The sequence below is a fragment of the Symphalangus syndactylus genome, chromosome 1 (genome assembly GCF_028878055.3).
Source record: "Symphalangus syndactylus isolate Jambi chromosome 1, NHGRI_mSymSyn1-v2.1_pri, whole genome shotgun sequence".
NCBI classification, from domain to species: domain Eukaryota; kingdom Metazoa; phylum Chordata; class Mammalia; order Primates; family Hylobatidae; genus Symphalangus; species Symphalangus syndactylus.
The window spans coordinates 112,961,047-112,978,815 of NC_072423.2; the positions used below are offsets into that span (position 1 = coordinate 112,961,047).

The 17,769-nt window shown below is 40.4% G+C and overlaps 1 protein-coding gene across 48 annotated transcripts in view; it reads left to right on the forward strand.

Moving 5' to 3' along the window:
- The window catches only part of MAP4 (microtubule associated protein 4), a 245,094-nt gene that overhangs the window by 87,782 nt on the left and 139,543 nt on the right, over positions 1 to 17,769 (forward strand). For all 48 annotated transcript variants that reach the window (XM_063609108.1, XM_063609091.1, XM_063609111.1 and 45 more), the window contains exon 2: positions 1,435 to 1,676. In XM_063609108.1, coding sequence (XP_063465178.1) covers positions 1,454 to 1,676 — 223 coding nt within the window. In that variant the 5' untranslated portion in view covers positions 1,435 to 1,453. The remainder of the gene's footprint in view (positions 1 to 1,434; positions 1,677 to 17,769) is intronic.

Here is a 17,769-nt window from a genome sequence, read left to right on the forward strand (position 1 = left end):
GCCCTGCATTTGAGTGGTGCTCAATTTATTGCAGGCCTTTGACTCTTTTTTTTTTTTTTTTTTTTTTTTAATTTTTTTTGGTGGGGGGGTCGGAGTCTCACTCTGTCGCCCATGCTGGAGTGCAGTGGCGCAACCTCGGTTCATTGCAACCTCCATATCCCGGGTTCAAGCGATTCTCATACCTCAGCCTCTCAAGTAGCTGGGATTACAGGTGTCCACCACCATGCCTTGCTAATTTTTGTATTTTTAGTAGAGAGGGGGTTTCACCATGTTGGCCAGGCTGGTCTTGAACTCCTGGTCTCGAGTGATCCTCCTGCCTTGGCTTCCCAAAGTGCTGGGATTACAGGTGTGAGCCACTGCACCTGGCCCCTTTGGCTCTTTTTACTACATTATTTCTGTATTTTCTAGGCTATTCACCTATGGTTTGCTTATAGATTTACTTTTTTTTTTTTTTTAACTTTATTTTAGGTTCAAGGGTACACGTGAAGGTTTGTTGCATAGGTAAACACATGTCACAAGGGTTTGTTTTACAGATTATTTCAATTAAGTCCAGTACCTAGTAGTTATCTTTTCTGCTCCTTTCCCTCCTCCCACCCTCCACCCTCCAGGAGACCCCAGTGTCTGCAGTTTCCTTCTTTGTATTCATAAGTTCTCATCATTTAGCTCCCACTTATAAGTAAGAACATGTGGTATTTGGTTTTCTGTTCCTGCGTTAGTTTGCTGCGGATAATATCCTCCCGCTTCCCATCCATGTTCCCGCAAAGGACATGATCTCATTCTTTTTTATGGCTGCCAGTAGATTTACTTCTTAACTGCAGATTATGTAATTAAGAAGCTGGTAGTCTATAAAAACGGTAATATACGTGACTACAGAGAGGGACCATCTCCCTTAGCTAATTGAGGGAAATATGTCTTTTTTTTTTTTTTTTATGCTGGCAGGGCTAAGTAGTTTGGTTGACAGGGCTATCCACAGGTGATTTCATGAAGAAGCAGGTACTTACTCCAAGATAAGATCCATACTCACAGTCTTTGGTCAAGAAAGTTGATTTCATTTGTCCAATAGTAATGTAACTATGTAAAGACCTGATTTGAATCTTACTGTCTATAGCTTTGGATATGTTGATTGTGGGTTTTTTTGCACCTCACTTTTCTTATAAATAGAAAGGACACAATTGCAATTGCTTTGTCCTGCCACCACCACCTCCCTCCACCCCCAGAAATGTGAGAAAAGAGTAACTAGCAGTGAGTTACCTTGGGTGAGACTGTGCATTTCTTAGCTTTATTTTTCTCATCTTTCAAATGAGGGAGCCTCTTCTAGCTGTAAAATCTTAGATTTTGATTCTTTTGTTTGTTTCAAACAATTGACAAGAGTTTTAGAAATGTTTTTCCTTTTACAGTGCTCATTACATAAAAGATCTTTTTCCTTTTCACTAGGCAGTTGCAGCAGTGCAGAATGGCCGACCTCAGTCTTGCAGATGCATTAACAGAGCCATCTCCAGACATTGAGGGAGAGATAAAACGGGACTTCATTGCCACACTAGAGGCAGAGGCCTTTGATGATGTTGTGGGAGAAACTGTTGGAAAAACAGACTATATTCCTCTCCTGGATGTTGATGAGAAAACCGGGAACTCAGAGTCAAAGAAGAAACCGTGCTCAGAGACTAGCCAGATTGAAGGTAAGTATTTAAACCAGACTGCTTATATATGTTCAGAAAGCAGGTTAGGGATTATGCATTTGGTCATAATCTTGGAAACTGAGAATTGAGCTGAGTTTTTTTAGTGTAGGCTAGTAACTTTATATTTCTTTGTGAGATACCGAGAAGGTAGACTTACCACCCTTTGAGTGAGCGTTCATGAGTCTGTAGATAACTTTTAACCCTAATGTTTCTTCTGTAATGTTTCAACAACCATAGAATCTTCTTCTTAATTTCCTAAATTAAACTGTCTACTGTGCCTTTTCTCTGAAAGTAGCTTTGAAAAGTTAAATAAAATTCTGCGGTTATATCAGAATTTCATTTAGACTGGAATCAGATGCCATTTGTTGTCTTTGGGGTCATCCCAGCTCAGGATTAAAGCATAATTAAAGCCTTTAAGAGAAATTTGCCATTTTCCTAGATCAGATGTGCTAATAATTGGTTGAGTATTTTTGTATCTGTGTTCATTAGGGAATTGGTCTGTAGTTTTCTCATAATGTCTTCTGTCCAGTTTTAGAATTGGGGTCATGCCGACTTCATAAAATGAATTGGGAAGTGTTCCCTTCTTTCTCTTTTCTAGAATAGTTTGCATAGAATTGATACTTTTTCTTCTTTTCAGTGTTTGATAGAATTCATCAATAAAGCTATCTGGGCCTGGAATTTTCTGTCGGATTTTTAGACTAGGAATTTAGTTTCTTTCAGAGATCATAGAATTATTCCAGTTATCTGTTTCTTAAGTTAGCTTTGGTAGTTTGTATCTTTCAAGGAATTCCTTGGTCCGTTTCCTGGCATAAATGTTGCAGATTAATGGAGATACGCTTTTAATGTCTGTAGGATCTATTATGTCCCCTCTTTCATTTCTTATATTAGTCATTTGTGATGTTTCTTTCTTTTTTTTTTTGATAAGTCTAGATAGAGGTTTATCAATTGTATTGAAAGATCCAGCTTTTGGTTTCATTAATTTTTTTTGTATTGTCTTTCTGTTTTTAATTTCTTCTCATCTTTATTTTTTCCTTTCTTCTGTTTACTTAAGTTGATTTATTCTTTTTCTGGTTTCTTAAGGTGACAGCTTAAATCAGGTTTTGATCTGAGACATTTCTTTTCTAATGTAATTACTTAATGTTATAAATTACCCTCTAATCACCATTTTAGCTGTGTCCCATGGATTTTGATATGTTGTATTTTATTTTCATTCATTTAAAAATATTTTAAAATATTTCCTTTGTGAATTCCTCTTTGTGTCTGCCTTTAAGATTTTATCTTTATTTTTTTTTTTAGCAGTTTAAATATGTTGTGTTTAGATGGTATTTTGGAATTTTTCTGCTTGGGCTTCTCTGAGCTTCTTGATCTGTGCTTTTGAAGTGGTTAAGTCTGGAAAATTTTTGGCCATTATCTTTTAAAATATTTCTTCTTGCGATAGTTTGCTGAGAATGATGGTTTCCATTTTCATCCATGTCCCTACAAAGGATATGAACTCATCGTTTTTTATGGCTGCATAGTATTCCATGGTGTATATGTGCCACATTTTCTTAATCCAGTCTATCGCAAGCACAGAAAACCAAACACCACGTGTTCTTACTCATAGGTGGGAATTGAACAATGAGAACACATGGACACAGGAAGGGGAACATCCCACTCTGGGGACTGTTGTGGGGTGGGGGGAGGGGGGAGGGATAGCATTAGGAGATATACCTAACACTAAATGACGAGTTAATGGATGCAGCACACCAAATGGCACATGTATACATAAGTAACAAACCTGCACGTTGTGCACATGTACCCTAAAACTTAAAGTATAATAATAATAAAATTTAAAAAATAAATAAAATATTTCTTCTGCCCCATTCTTTTTCTCTTCTCCTTCTGGGATTCCAATTATATTTTTGTTAAATTGTTGGATAGTGTCCTGTATCTCTTGGATGCATTGTTAGCTTTTTTCTCTCTTTATTTCTGTTTTTTACTTTGGGTACTTTCTTTTGACCTATCTTCCAATTCCCTGATTCTTTTCCTAGTTGAGTTGAATCTAATGATGAGCTTTCAGTGGCATTATCTACTTTAGCATTTTTTATGTTTTTAATTTCTAGCATTTCTGTTTGCCTCTTTCTTATAAGCTTCCTTATTTCTGCCAGAATTTCCCATCTGTTCATGTATGTTTTCCACCTTTTCTACTGTAGACTTTAACATATTAATCATAGTTGTTTTAAATCTCTGTGTGATAATTTGAAAATCTGGGTCATCTCTCAGTCTTATTGCTCTGTGTGTGTGTGTGTGTGTATCTTAGTTTTTGATTGAATGCTGGATCTCACATGTAAAATAGTAGGCTGAGGCCAAAATGTATTGTGGTTGGAAATAGGCATGTCTCTTGAGTTTAGTCATTTTAACAGGAGTTGAGCTAGTTTTGGGTTTTGTCGTTACCGTAATTGCCTTTAGTGTACCACTGTCTTCAATCCCTTTAATTCTGTGCTTAGAGTGGGGACTGAGGCCCTAGAAGGTATTTCTTTAATGTGCTTGCTCCACTCTTTCAGCCTTCCCTGTGTACCCGTGCCTCAGAGGGGTCCTTGTCCATGCTCTTTTCCCTCTTTTATCAGAAGAGTTCTAGCCAGGTGGTGGGCAGAGTTTGTTTTTTTATTGTCCCATTTTGTGCTTAATCCTGTGCTTAATCTCACGGGTTGGGTCTTTCTCAATGTTATTATCCTTCTCACAGTAGTAGCGTCTTCTAATGGTATTGGTGTAGGATCCCAGATGAGGAGTTTTTCTTGCTCCTCTCTCAGGTCTATAAAGTATGTTTCTATTACTCTTTCCCTAGCTACAGCCAGTCTTCTTGTGTGCTCTGGGGCTGACAGGGTTTGGTACTCCTTCCCCAGGAGAGAAAGATCCCAGTGGGAGGGGTTCATGCTTTTCCCTTAATGGTGGTGGCCTTCTCCAGGTCTGTACCACGGAGGGAGGCTCTGTCTGGTCCCTCACCCTGCTTCCAGTCTTTCCTGTGAGCATGCGGCAGACATCTGTGAAGACAGTCCTGCAAATGAGTGTGAATTCCCTTTGTGTCTGTGGATTTGAGGGGCCCCATAGTCTCATGCTAGCCCTCATTTACCTTTGACAAATCACTACAATTTTTACTTGAATTTTTCTTACCTACTTGTAGGGTATCCAATGTCTCTTCTGCACATGCTCTGACACAGGAGAGCTGGTGTTCACCTCCCATGTTTCCTGGAGGGACTTGTTTTTCTTTGGATTTCATACTACTGGGTAGCTTTCCAATGAATTCAAGTTTTTTGTAGTTGATCTGGCTGTTTCTTGTTGTTAGGGTGGGAGTGACATTGCTTTTGGCTTTCTACAGCCTAAGTGGAAGAAGAAAACCTGCTTCCTTAATATATGTTTAATTTGTGTGTTGGGGGGAGTGGGGCAGACCACAACTCATTTAAAAAACTACTGAGAGTTTAAGATCTAATTATATCCATATAAATATTTACTCCAGGCCAGGTGCAGTGGCTCACGCCTGTAATCCCAGCACTTTGGGAGACCAAGGCAGGTGGCTCACCTGAGGTCAGGAGTTTGAGAACAGCCTGGCCAACATGGTGAAACCCCGCCTCTACTAAAAATACAAAAATTAGCCAGGGGTAATGGTGTGCACCTGTAATCCCAGGTACTCAGGAGGCTGAGATACAAGAATCACTTGAACCTGGGAGGCAGAGGTGGCAGTGAGTGGAGAGCGTGCCACTGCACTCCAGCCTGGGCGAGAGAACGAGACTCTGTCTCAAAAAAAAAAAAAAAATTGCTATCATTGCTTACAAAAGTGTCTTGACGTTGAAAAAGCTTATGTTGAGAAGTAAAGTTCATATTTTATTTTTATCGTTTAATTCAATTTTCCAGAAACTCATATATTTTTTGAACAGGCTAACAAATGCACATGTACAAAATCCAATTGGTCCAAAGGGATATACAGTAAAACTAATTCTCCCAATCGCTACACCCTAGCCAGGCAGTTCTCCTTGGAGTAACCACTCGCCAATTTCTGGAGTAGTCTTTCTGAGTTAATGAACTGTTTTTTGTTTTGTTTTGTTTTTGTTTTTGTTTTTTTTTTGAGATGGAGTCTTGCTCTGTTGCCCAGGCTGGAGTGCAGTGGCACAATCTCTGCTCACTGCATCCTCCGCCTTCCAGGTTCAAGCGATCCTCCTGCCTCAACCCCCCAGTAGCTGGGATTACAGGCATGCCCCACCATGCCTGGCTAATTTTTGTATTTTTAGTAGAGATGGGGTTTTGCCATGTTGGCCAGGCTGGTCTCAAACTCCTGACCTCAGGTGATCCACTTGCGTTGGCTTCCCAAAGTGCTGGGATTACAGCCATGAGCTACCGTTCCTGGCCTGAACTTTTAAGTTATTTACATATCAAAAATAGCAGGGAGGATTTAATTTTTTATAAATAAAATAATGTCTTAAAAACTTTCCTCCTCTTGGGCCAAGTTAATGTTACATGGATCAAATAACTCAAGATGAAGCACAAGAAAATCTACTGCTACCGCCTCACTGTCCTTATCCACCTAGGCTCAGTCCCAGATGATGGAAACAATGCACAGTTAAAGGAAATTAGGAAATGAAAAGCAGCTAGCTTCTTTCACCTATGACTGATGAGGGTACGTTAATATTAGGATGAGAAGAGCATCTCAACCGTGACTAGTTGCTGCAATATTTACGTCTTATCATTCCTTTCTTCATACTAGGTTTTCTTTGTTTATGTTAGTCAGTCAAAGAACAAATGTCTCCACCATCCATTATGGATTAAGAGAGAATAGACTTTCCCGTTTTTCATTAAGGAATCCAAATTTTTTGGAGTAAATATTTGTTTTTCTTTCGTGCTGGGATTATAGGTGTGAGCCACTGTGCCTGGCTTTTTTACATTATTAAATGAAGAAAAATGAAGAAATGAAGAAAAATGGATGCCCTTTAAAGTTTTTTTTTTAAGTTTTTAATTTTTTGTTGCTACTAAAGATTTTTTTAAAGATTAGGAAACAAAAAAGAAGGAACCAAATCAGGACTGTTGTAAGGTGGATGCCTAATGATTTCTCATCAAAACTGTCACAGATTATCTTTGTTGATGAAAGGAATGAACAGGAGCATTGTCCTGGTGGAGAAGGACTCTCTGGTGAAGGTTTCCTGGCTGTTTTTTCTGCTAAAGCATTGGCTGACTTTCTCAAAACACCCTCATAATAAGAAGATGTTATCGTTCTTTGGCTCTCCAGAAAGTCAACAGGCAAAGTGCTTTGAGCATCCTAAAAAACTCTTGTCTTTGCTCTTGATTGATCCACTTTTGCTTTGACTGGAGCACTTACGCCTCTTGGTAGCCATTGCTTTGATTTTGCTTTGTCTTTAGGATTATACTGGTAAAGCCATATTTCATCTCCTGTTATAATTCTTCAAAGAAATGCTTCAGGATCTTTTTTTTTTTTTTTTTTTTTTTATTTTTATTATACTTTAGGGTTTTAGGGTACATGTGCACAATGTGCAGGTTTGTTACATATGTATCCATGTGCCATGTTGATTTCCTGTACCCATTAACTCGTCATTTAGCATTAGGTGTATCTCCTAATGCTGTCCCTCCTCCCTCCCCCCACCCCACAACAGTCCCCAGAGTGTGATGTTCCCCTTCCTGTGTCCATGAGTTCTCATTGTTCAATTCCCACCTATGAGTGAGAACATGCGGTGTTTGGTTTTTTGTCCTTGCGATAGTTTACTGAGAATGATGTTTTCCAGTTTCATCCATGTCCCTACAAAGGACACGAACTCATCATTTTTTATGGCTGCATAGTATTCCATGGTGTATATGTGCCACATTTTCTTAATCCAGTCTATCGTTGTTGGACATTTGGGTTGGTTCCAACTCTTTGCTATTGTGAATAGTGCCGCAATAAACATACGTGTGCATGTGTCTTTATAGCAGCATGATTTATAGTCCTTTGGGTATATACCCAGTAATGGGATGGCTGGGTCAAATGGTATTTCTAGTTCTAGATCCCTGAGGAATCGCCACACTGACTTCCACAATGGTTGAACTAGTTTACAGTCCCACCAACAGTGTAAAAGTGTTCCTATTTCTCCACATCCTCTCCAGCACCTGTTGTTTCCTGATTTTTTAATGATGGCTATTCTAACTGGTGTGAGATGGTATCTCACTGTGGTTTTGATTTGCATTTCTCTGATGGCCAGTGATGATGAGCATTTCTTCATGTGTTTTTTGGCTGCATAAATGTCTTCTTTTGAGAAGTGTCTGTTCATGTCCTCTGCCCACTTTTTGATGGGGTTGTTTGTTTTTTTCTTGTAAATTTGTTTGAGTTCATTGTAGATTCTGGATATTAGCCCTTTGCTGAATTCTACCAGAGGTACAAGGAGGAACTGGTACCGTTCCTTCTGAAACTATTCCAATCGATAGAAAAAGAGGGAATCCTCCCTAACACATTTTACGAAGCCAGCATCGTCCTGATACCAAAACCTGGCAGAGACTTAACCAAAAAAGAGAATTTCAGACCAATATCCTTGATGAACATTGATGCAAAAATCCTCAATAAAATACTGGCAAACCAAATCCAGCAGCACATCAAAAAGCTTATCCACCATGATCAAGTGGGCTTCATCCCTGGGATGCAAGGCTGGTTCAACATACGCAAATCAATAAATGTAATCCAGCATATAAACAGAACCAAAGACAAAAACCACATGATTATCTCAATAGATGCAGAAAAGGCCTTTGACAAAATTCAACAACCCTTCATGCAAAAAACTCTCAATAAATTAGGTATTGATGGGACATATCTCAAAATAATAACAGCTATCTATGACAAACCCACAGCCAATATCATACTGAATGGGCAAAAACTGGAAGCATTCCCTCTGAAAACTGGCACAAGACAGGGATGCCCTCTCTCACCGCTCCTATTCAACATAGTGCTGGAAGTTCTGGCCAGAGCAATCAGGCAGGAGAAGGAAATAAAGGGTATTCAATTAGGAAAAGAGGAAGTCAAATTGTCCCTGTTTGCAGATGACATGATTGTATATCTAGAAAACCCCATTGTCTCAGCCCAAAATCTCCTTAAGCTGATTAGCAACTTCAGCAAAGTCTCAGGATACAAAATTAATGTACAAAAATCACAAGTATTCTTGTACACCAATAACAGACAAACAGAGAGCCAAATCATGAGTGAACTCCCATTCACAATTGCTTCAAAGAGAATAAAATACCTAGGAATCCAACTTACAAGGGATGTGAAAGACCTCTTCAAGGAGAACTACAAACCACTGCTCAATGAAATAAAAGAGGATACAAACAAATGGAAGAACATTCCATGCTCATGGGTTGGAAGAATCAATATCGTGAAAATGGCCATACTGCCCAAGGTAATTTATAGATTCAATGCCATCCCCATCAAGCTACCAATGACTTTCTTCACAGAATTGGAAAAAACTACTTTAAAGTTCATATGGAACCAAAAAAGAGCCCGCATCGCCAAGTCAATCCTAAGCCAAAAGAACAAAGCTGGAGGCATCACTCTACCTGACTTTAAACTCTACTACAAGGCTACAGTAACCAAAACAGCATGGTACTGGTACCACAACAGAGACATAGATCAATGGAACAGAACAGAGCCCTCAGAAATGATGCCGCATAGCTACAACTATCTGATCTTTGACAAACCTGACAAAAACAAGAAATGGGGAAAGGATTCCCTATTTAATAAATGGTGCTGGGAAAACTGGCTAGCCATATGTAGAAAGCTGCAACTGGATCCCTTCCTTACACCTTATACAAAAATTAATTCAAGATGGATTAAAGACTTATATGTTAGACCTAAAACCATTAAAATCCTACAAGAAAACCTAGGCAATACCATTCAGGACATAGGCGTGGGCAAGGACTTCATGTCTAAAACACCAAAAGCAATGGCAACAAAAGCCAAAATTGACAAATGGGATCTCATTAAACTAAAGAGCTTCTGCACAGCAAAAGAAACTATCATCAGAGTGAACAGGCAACCTACAGAATGGGAGAAAATTTTTGCTTCAGGATCTTGATCCCACTTGTTTAAAATTTACATCGAAAGCTCTGCTCTTTGCAGCTGATCTGTATGCAACCGTTTTGGCACCAGTTGAGTGGAAAGTTTGTTCGATTTTAATTTATCAGCCAAAATTGTATAAACTGAACCAGTTGAGATGTCTGTGGTATTGGCTATTGTTTCTGCTAATTGTCAATCCTCTTCAATTAGATCATTCTTTTTTCCTCTCAAATTCATATTGGTGGTCTGCCATGGTAGGCTTCATCTTCAACATCATCTCCTCCTTTATTTTTTTTCTTTTTTTGAGACAGGGTCTTACTACATTGCCCAAATTAGAGTACAGTGACTATTTACAGGTGTAACCATAGCACACTACAGCCTTGAACTCCTGGGCTCAAGTGATGGATGCTCCTGTTTCAGCCTTCCAAGTAGCTGGGACTATAGGTGCGGACCACTGCATCTGGCTGGTGTCTTAAAACAAGTTATTCATATGTAAACTACTGATTTATTTGGGGCATTATCCCCATAAACTTTACACAAAGCATCAGTGATTTCACCATTCTTTCATCCAAGCTTCACCATAAATTTACCATTTGCTTTTGCTTCAATTTTAGCAGAATTCATGTTGCTTTGTTAGGGGCTCTTTTCAAACTGATGTTTTATCCTTTTTAGTGCTTCAAACTAGATCCTGTTCAGATGTGTTATAACAAGTTAGTATGAGCTTTTTTTTTTTTTTTTTTTTTAAGATGGAGTGTCTCTCTGTCACCCAAGTTGGAGTGCAGTAGCACAGTCTCGGCTCACTGCAACCTCCACCTCCTGGGTTCAAGAGATTCTCCTGCCTCAGCCTCCTGAGTAGCTGGGCTTACAGGCACATGCTACCACACCCAGCGAATTTTTGTATTTTTGGTAGAGATGGGGTTTTGCCATATTGGTCAGGCTGGAGTATGAGGTATTTTGATGCAAAAAAAACTCCCTTGACATCCATGAATAGTTTTTTCATAGAATGCATTTTCCACGAACTCGTTGAAGATACCATGTTTAAAGTTTGTAATTATAGCTGGGCATGGTAGTGTGCGCCTGTAGTCCGAGCTACTCAGGAAGCTGAGGTAGGAGGCGATCACTTGAGCCCCAGAGGTCGAGGCTACAGTGAGCCATAATAGCACCACTGTGGTGCAGCCTGGGTGACAGAGAGAGACCCTGTCTCTAAAAATAATAATAATAATAAGGTTTATAATTATGATAGGTTGTAAATTACTACATTTTTTCCATACCAGCTTCCTAAAAGTTGTAGAAGTCTTTTTTTTTTTTTTTTTTTTTTTTTTTTTTTTTTTTTTTTGAGACAGAGTCTCGCTCTGTCACCCAGGCTGGAGTGCAGTGGCGCGATCTCGGCTCACTGCAAGCTCCGCCTCCCGGGTTCACGCCATTCTCCTGCCTCAGCCTCCCAAGTAGCTGGGACTACAGGCGCCCGCCAACACGCCCGGCTAATTTTTTGTATTTTTAGTAGAGACGGGGTTTCACCGTGTTAGCCAGGATGGTCTCGATCTCCTGACCTCGTGATCCGCCCGCCTCGGCCTCCCAAAGTGCTGGGATTACAGGCTTGAGCCACCGTGCCTGGCCAGAAGTCTTAACTAAGAATAAAAGGAAGGGGTGATGGCTGTTTGGAGACATCATATAAGAGAAACGAAAGAAGCCGCCTTATTTAGTATTGTAGAAATCTGGTGCAATTAGTGAGTTCTTTATGAATGGAGACTTCTCTGCTGTGGGTCTGATTTTTATACATTATCGGACTGATGGTTTTTGCCATAATGACAGGTTTCATATTTGTGTTGTTCCCGGAGAACATTCTAAACAAGATGTTCTTCTGAATACGTCTTTAGAAGTGATGGAAGGGCCCTAGACTTCATTAATGTTTTATTATACATCTAACTTTAAGTTTGATTTTGTTCTTAGATGAGGTTCAGTAAACTATTGCTGATTGCTGACACTTTTTTTTTTTTTTTTTGAGGACAGGGTCTTACCGGGCGCAGTGGTTCACGCCTATAATCCCAGCACTTTGGGAAGCTGAGGCAGCTGGATCACTTGAGGTCAGGAGTTCGAGACCAGCCTGGCTAACATGGTGAAACCCTGTCTCTACTAAAAACAAAAAAATTAGCTGGGCGTGGTGGTGGGCACCTGTAATCCCAGCTACTCAGGAGGCTGAGGCAAGAGTAATCACTTGAACCCGGGAGGCAGAGGTTGCTGTGATCCGAGATCATGCCATTGTTGCACTCCAGCCTGGGCAACAAGAGCGAAACTCCGTCTCAAAAAAAAAAAAAAAAGGATCTTTCCATGTCGCCTAGGCTGGAGTGCAGTGGCACAATCATAGCTTACTGCAACATCTAACTTAACTCCTGGGCTCAAAGGTTCCTCCTGCCTCAGTCTTCTGAATAGCTTGGACTACAGGTGCACGTGCCTTGCTTATCCTTATATTTTTATAGTGACAGTCTGACTGTGTTCCTCTGGCTGGTCTGGAACTCATGGCCTCAAGCGATCCTCCTGCCTTAGCCTCCCAAAGCACTGGGATTACGGGTGTAAGCCACCATACCCAGCCTGGTGCTCTCGATATGTTCTTACAACAGGCTTACTTAGGCCAACCAGTGGAAGTTTGTCAACTATTTTCTTGCCTCTAGATATAGAAGGGACGGTTGAGTAGGTTACACATAATAGAACTCTTTGGACAATGGTGTTTTATTTCCTCTAATTCTTACATGTCCACCCTAATTGTCTTCAACTTATAAAATGAGAGGTAAGAAAGCAGGGCTGCTTTTATGGCATTTATGACAAAGTAGGAAAATAGCTTTTTTCTCTAAGTATGATTTCTGCCTTCATACCTGGCAACACAAGACCCCCCCGACCTTTATTCCTTTTCTGTGCCCTTCAACTTATTCTTGCTTCTACAAGTATTTTATCTTAGCATTGCCTCTGTAAACCATCTAAATACCAATACCTAGAAATAAAATTGGTGTCAAACTCTTCTTCTAAAATGCCTATCACCTTGGGAAACAATTCTCAAATACTTTTTCAGGATATATGTACTACTTGTTTTGCACCATGGCTGTAATAAGAAAAAAAAGAAAAAAAATTATGTACTACCTGATTTTTTTCCTTAAAAAATGGTGTTTTCCTTAATTGTTCATTATCAGCATTATATGGCGCTATTTTCTAGATGAGGGAGACAAAAGATAGAAGCTCTCTCTTAGATGTGAATGACGAAGCAACACATCTGTGACTCTTGTTCTTTCAGATGATCATCTAGCACAGTATTGACCCTCAGACACAAATAGCACATTTATGGAACAAGTCACTTAATTTTTCTGTTCTCTGTGTGATTAAATAGTTCTTCTGAAGTTGAGAAAATGCTTTCTCCCCAACATTCCATAAGGCCTTTGAAGCTAAAAGCTTATTCCCATAGAATAAGAAATTAGCATAGGGCAGTGGCCTGGCTAAGTTTTTTGCATTTTTAGTAAAGACAAGGTCTCACTGTGTTGCCTGGACTGGACTGGTTTTGAACTGCTGGGCTCAAGTGATCCTCCTGCCTTAACTTCCCATAGTGCTGGGATTACAGGTGGGAGACGCCGCATCCTGCCACACACCAGCAGTCTGTTTTAACAAGCCATAATAGGTGACTCGGCTACACATGCATGATTGAGAAACCCTAATCCATGGAAAACGGCCTAAGTAACAACTATTAATAGATACTGCAGAATTTCTCCTTAACAGACTGGTCCCTTCTTTTGCAGAAAATTGCAACCAGCTTAACTGGCCAGTAGAGGGCAATGTTGGCATGGGTCTGACAGCACCAGAGGGTTCCCTTGCATTGAGACCTGGCTGTTTTGCCCAAGGCTGACTCACAGCACACATGCCTTCTCAGGTTCTTGCTACTTCTCTGCCAAGCTGATTTGCCTGCTGTGGGAATCTGACATCTCCTGGGGAGAGGGAATCAACAAAACAAAGTAAATTTGAATATCTTTATATCTCAGAGAATGTGATTAGTTTCTAAAAAAAAGTGTGCTGTTTTCAATGCTGTGTGTGTTTCACTGAGAAAGTTTTCATTTCATGAAATGGGGGTTCTCTGGGGAAGTCAGTCAGTGAGAAAACGCAGTATAGCATCTTTTGAATTAGGACTTGTCCAGTAATGCGCAGCATTCCAATGATTAGGGTCCAGTATGTCTTATCTGGCAGGGAAATACACAAGCCTTTTTTCTACTTGTCAACCTTATTGTTTTTAGTGTTGTTACATTGTTTTTATTCTCTCCTGGGCTTATATTTTTAGATTGTGAGGTGTGGCATGTATAGTAGAATCCAGCTTCTCTTCTTCCTTTCATTTTATTTTATTCTAGTAAAGTTTATTGATCAGCCTACAGTTGTTCTATAGGTGGTTGATAGATAAATTTATAGTTGATCAGCATATAGTTAATAACAGTGAGAATAACAATAGCTAATAACAGTGAGAATAACAATAGCTGTTTAGCACTGTACAGTTGACATCCTATATTACTGCATTTAGTCCCACTTACCAGGTGAAGCTTAAGTATTAGAAATGAGAGGGTTGTGTTTGATCATTTAGTTAATAATGACAGCACAACCTGAACCCAGATCTTCCCATCTCACTTTTATTTTTATTAAACAATTAAAACAATATTTTTTAAATAGAGATGTGGTCGGCCAGGCGCGGTGGCTCACGCTTGTAATCCCAGCACTTTGGGAGTCCGAGGCGGGCGAATCACGAGGTCAGGAGATCGAGACCACGGTGAAACTCCGTCTCTACTAAAAAAATACAAAAAATTAGCCGGGCATGGTGGCGGGCGCCTGTAGTCCCAGCTACTCGGAGAGGCTGAGGCAGGAGAATGGCGTGAACCCGGGAGGCGGAGCTTACAGTGAGCCAAGATCGCGCCACTGCACTCCAGCCTGGGTGGCAGAGCGAGACTCCGTCTCAAAAAAAAAAAAATTTAAAAATTAAAAAAAAAGATGTGGTCTTGCTATATTGCCCAGGTTGGTTTTGAACTCCTGGCCTCAAGCAGCCCTTCCGCCTAGGCCTCCCAAAGTGCTGGGATTACAGACATGAGCTACCGGATCTTCTCATTTTAAACCCCTGTTCTGGCTGGGCATGGTGGCTCATGCCTGTAATCCCCAGCACTTTGAGAGGCCGAGGCAGGCAGATCACGAAGTCAGGAGTTCGAGATCAGCCTGATCAACATGGTGAAATCTTGTCTCTACTAAAAATACAAAAAATTAGCTAGGCGTGGTGGTGCGCGTCAGTAATCCCAGCTACTCGGGGCTGAGGCAAGAGAGTCTTGAACCCAGAAGGCGGAGGTTGCAGTGAGCCGAGATCGTGCCACTGCACTCCAGCCTGGGCGACAGCGAGACTCCGTCTCAAAAAAAATAAAATAAACCCCTGTTCTTTCTGTGAAACTATACCTTTTTCATGAACACGTACTTTCTACTTGATCTAGTGTCTCACTGATAGTTTTTATTTTTATTTTTTTTATTTTTGAGACGGAGTCTCGCTCTGTTACCCAGGCTGGAGTGCAAGGGCACGATCTTGGCTCACTGCAACCTCCACCTCCTGGGTTCAAGTGATTCTCCTGCCTTAACCTCCTGAGTAGCTGGGATTACAGGCACCTGCCACAACGCCCGGCTAATTTTTGTATTTTTAGTAGAGATGGGGTTTCACCATGTTGGTCAGGCTGGTCTCAAACTCCTGACCTTGTGATCCGCCCGCCTCGGCCTCCCAAAGTGCTGGGATTACAGGCGTGAGCCACCGCGCCCGGCCTGCTGATAGTTTTTAAAAACTAAAAATACATCTTTTAAATTCAAAAAGCAGAATTATTAGACATATGTTCAGGAGATGTAAAAGAATCTTGCTTCATTTCAATACAGAGCACAAACTGAGGGACTCTGCCACTAATTCACGTGAGTTTGTAAAATATTTCACTTTCCTAGACAACATTTCACATCTACTCTCTGAAACTGCTGGCACTTGCTCTCCTGTTCATATTCATAAATCATATTCATAAATTAATTGGCTTAATCAGAACAGAACTTCCACATGGTCCCATTACATATTTCCCTCTAACCCATGTTCATCTATGCCCTTATTGTCTGCCGTTTTTCTATTATGGGTGAACTGTTCATGCTGTCACTCAGGCCACTGCTGTCACAGTTATCTCTTGTGTCTCCTGCATCATCAGTTCCTTTCTTTCAATTGAGTCATTCACCAGCGTGAAACATACTATAATTTTTTTTTATCATTAAAAAAAAATCCTGTCTGAATCTCACGTCCATCTCATCTACCTTTTCGCTTTGCTTTTTTTTTTTTTTTTTTTTTTTTTTTTTTTTTTTTTGAGATGGAGTCTTGCTCTGTCGCCCGGGCTGGAGTGCAGTGGCGCGATCTCGGCTCACTGCAAGCTCCGCCTCCGGGGTTCACACCATTCTCCTGCCTCAGCCTCCCGAGTAGCTGGGACTACAGATGTGTGCCGCCACACCCGGCTAATTTTTTGTATTTTTAGTAGAGATGGGGTTTCACCGTGTTAGCCAGGATGGTCTCAATCTCTTGACCTCGTGATCTGCCCGCCTTGGCCTCCCAAAGTGCTGGGATTACAGGCGTGAGCCACCGCACCCGGCTGCTTTCTTTTAAAGAGACGTATCTACTACGTGTCACCAATTTCTTTCCTTCCATTTCCTCTTGAATTCACTCTCATCAGACTTTTAACATATGCATGACCCCAAAACTTCTCTTACCTAAAGTATAAGGCCTTGATGTTGCCAAGGACAAATCCAGTATTACTCCAGGGGTTTTGCCTGAGCAACTGAAAGGAAAGAATTGCCATCATCTGAGATGGGGAAAGCTACAGAAGGAGTAGGATTTGAAGGGAAGAGAAGAAATTTAGCTTGGGATATGTTCACAGTGAGTTACCTGCTAGTCATCCAAATGGAGAAGATATATAGACAAATAAGGAGTTCGGAGGACAGTTCTGGACTGGAGGTTGATGTTATATAAAGCTTTTGCTAGAGTTGTTGTTCTAAAATCCTTTAAGATTGGATTTAGATGTAACTTTCCAGAACATTCCCTGACTTCTGTTCCCTTTCCTTTCTAGACCTCCCACTACCCCCACACCCTGCCAGCCTTTCTTTTCATCTACCTCTTGGTGAGTGCTTTTCTTCCCTGAACTTTCCTCTTTCCTCTGTGGTACTCGTAAGATCATAATTAAGCTATTTGTTATCTTACACTTATTAACATGCTCTAGCACAGGAATAATATTTTGTTTACTACTATATTTCATAGAGAATGACACATTTAGCAAAAGCAGGAAGGCACAGCATAATCAAAGTTTACTAGCAACCTCAAGTTTCTCAGGGTTAAGAAATCAAAGGTTACAGTGACAAGTGACCAGAGAGAATCATGGAGAAGCAGATCAAGTGAAATTATGAAGAATCTCATGGTCTGTGAGAAACTGAGGGAGCAGAGGTACTGAGAAACATGGCCAGATCTGCATTAGAGGTTACTGCTCTTGGCACATGATAGATGTGTAATCATTGCTTATTACACTGAATTGAAATGTTTTTTGTTTGTCAGTTTGTTCAGGTTTGGGTTGTGTTAATGTACAGACTAACAAGCAATTGTGTCTCCAAAATGGTAGATATTTATTTAAGGTAGGCATACTTGTCTAATCCTAAACCCTCTTAATAGTCTCATGATCATATTTAGGGAAGTTTATATCTATGCATAAAAAATTAGTGTAGTATTTTTGCAAAAATAATTACTTTCTGACTTTGATTTGAAAATAGACTTTTATCTCATAACTAATAGTTCTTTTTGGGGAAAAAAGTATCGTACCAAAATGTATAGTTCATAATAATAGTACCCTGGTCTGAAAGAAAAGCAGGGGGCCGGGACCCGGGGGCTCAAGCCTGTATTCTCAGCACTTGGGAGGCCAAGGCAGATGGATCACCTGAGGTCAGCAGTTTGAGACCAGCCTGGCCAACATGGCAAAA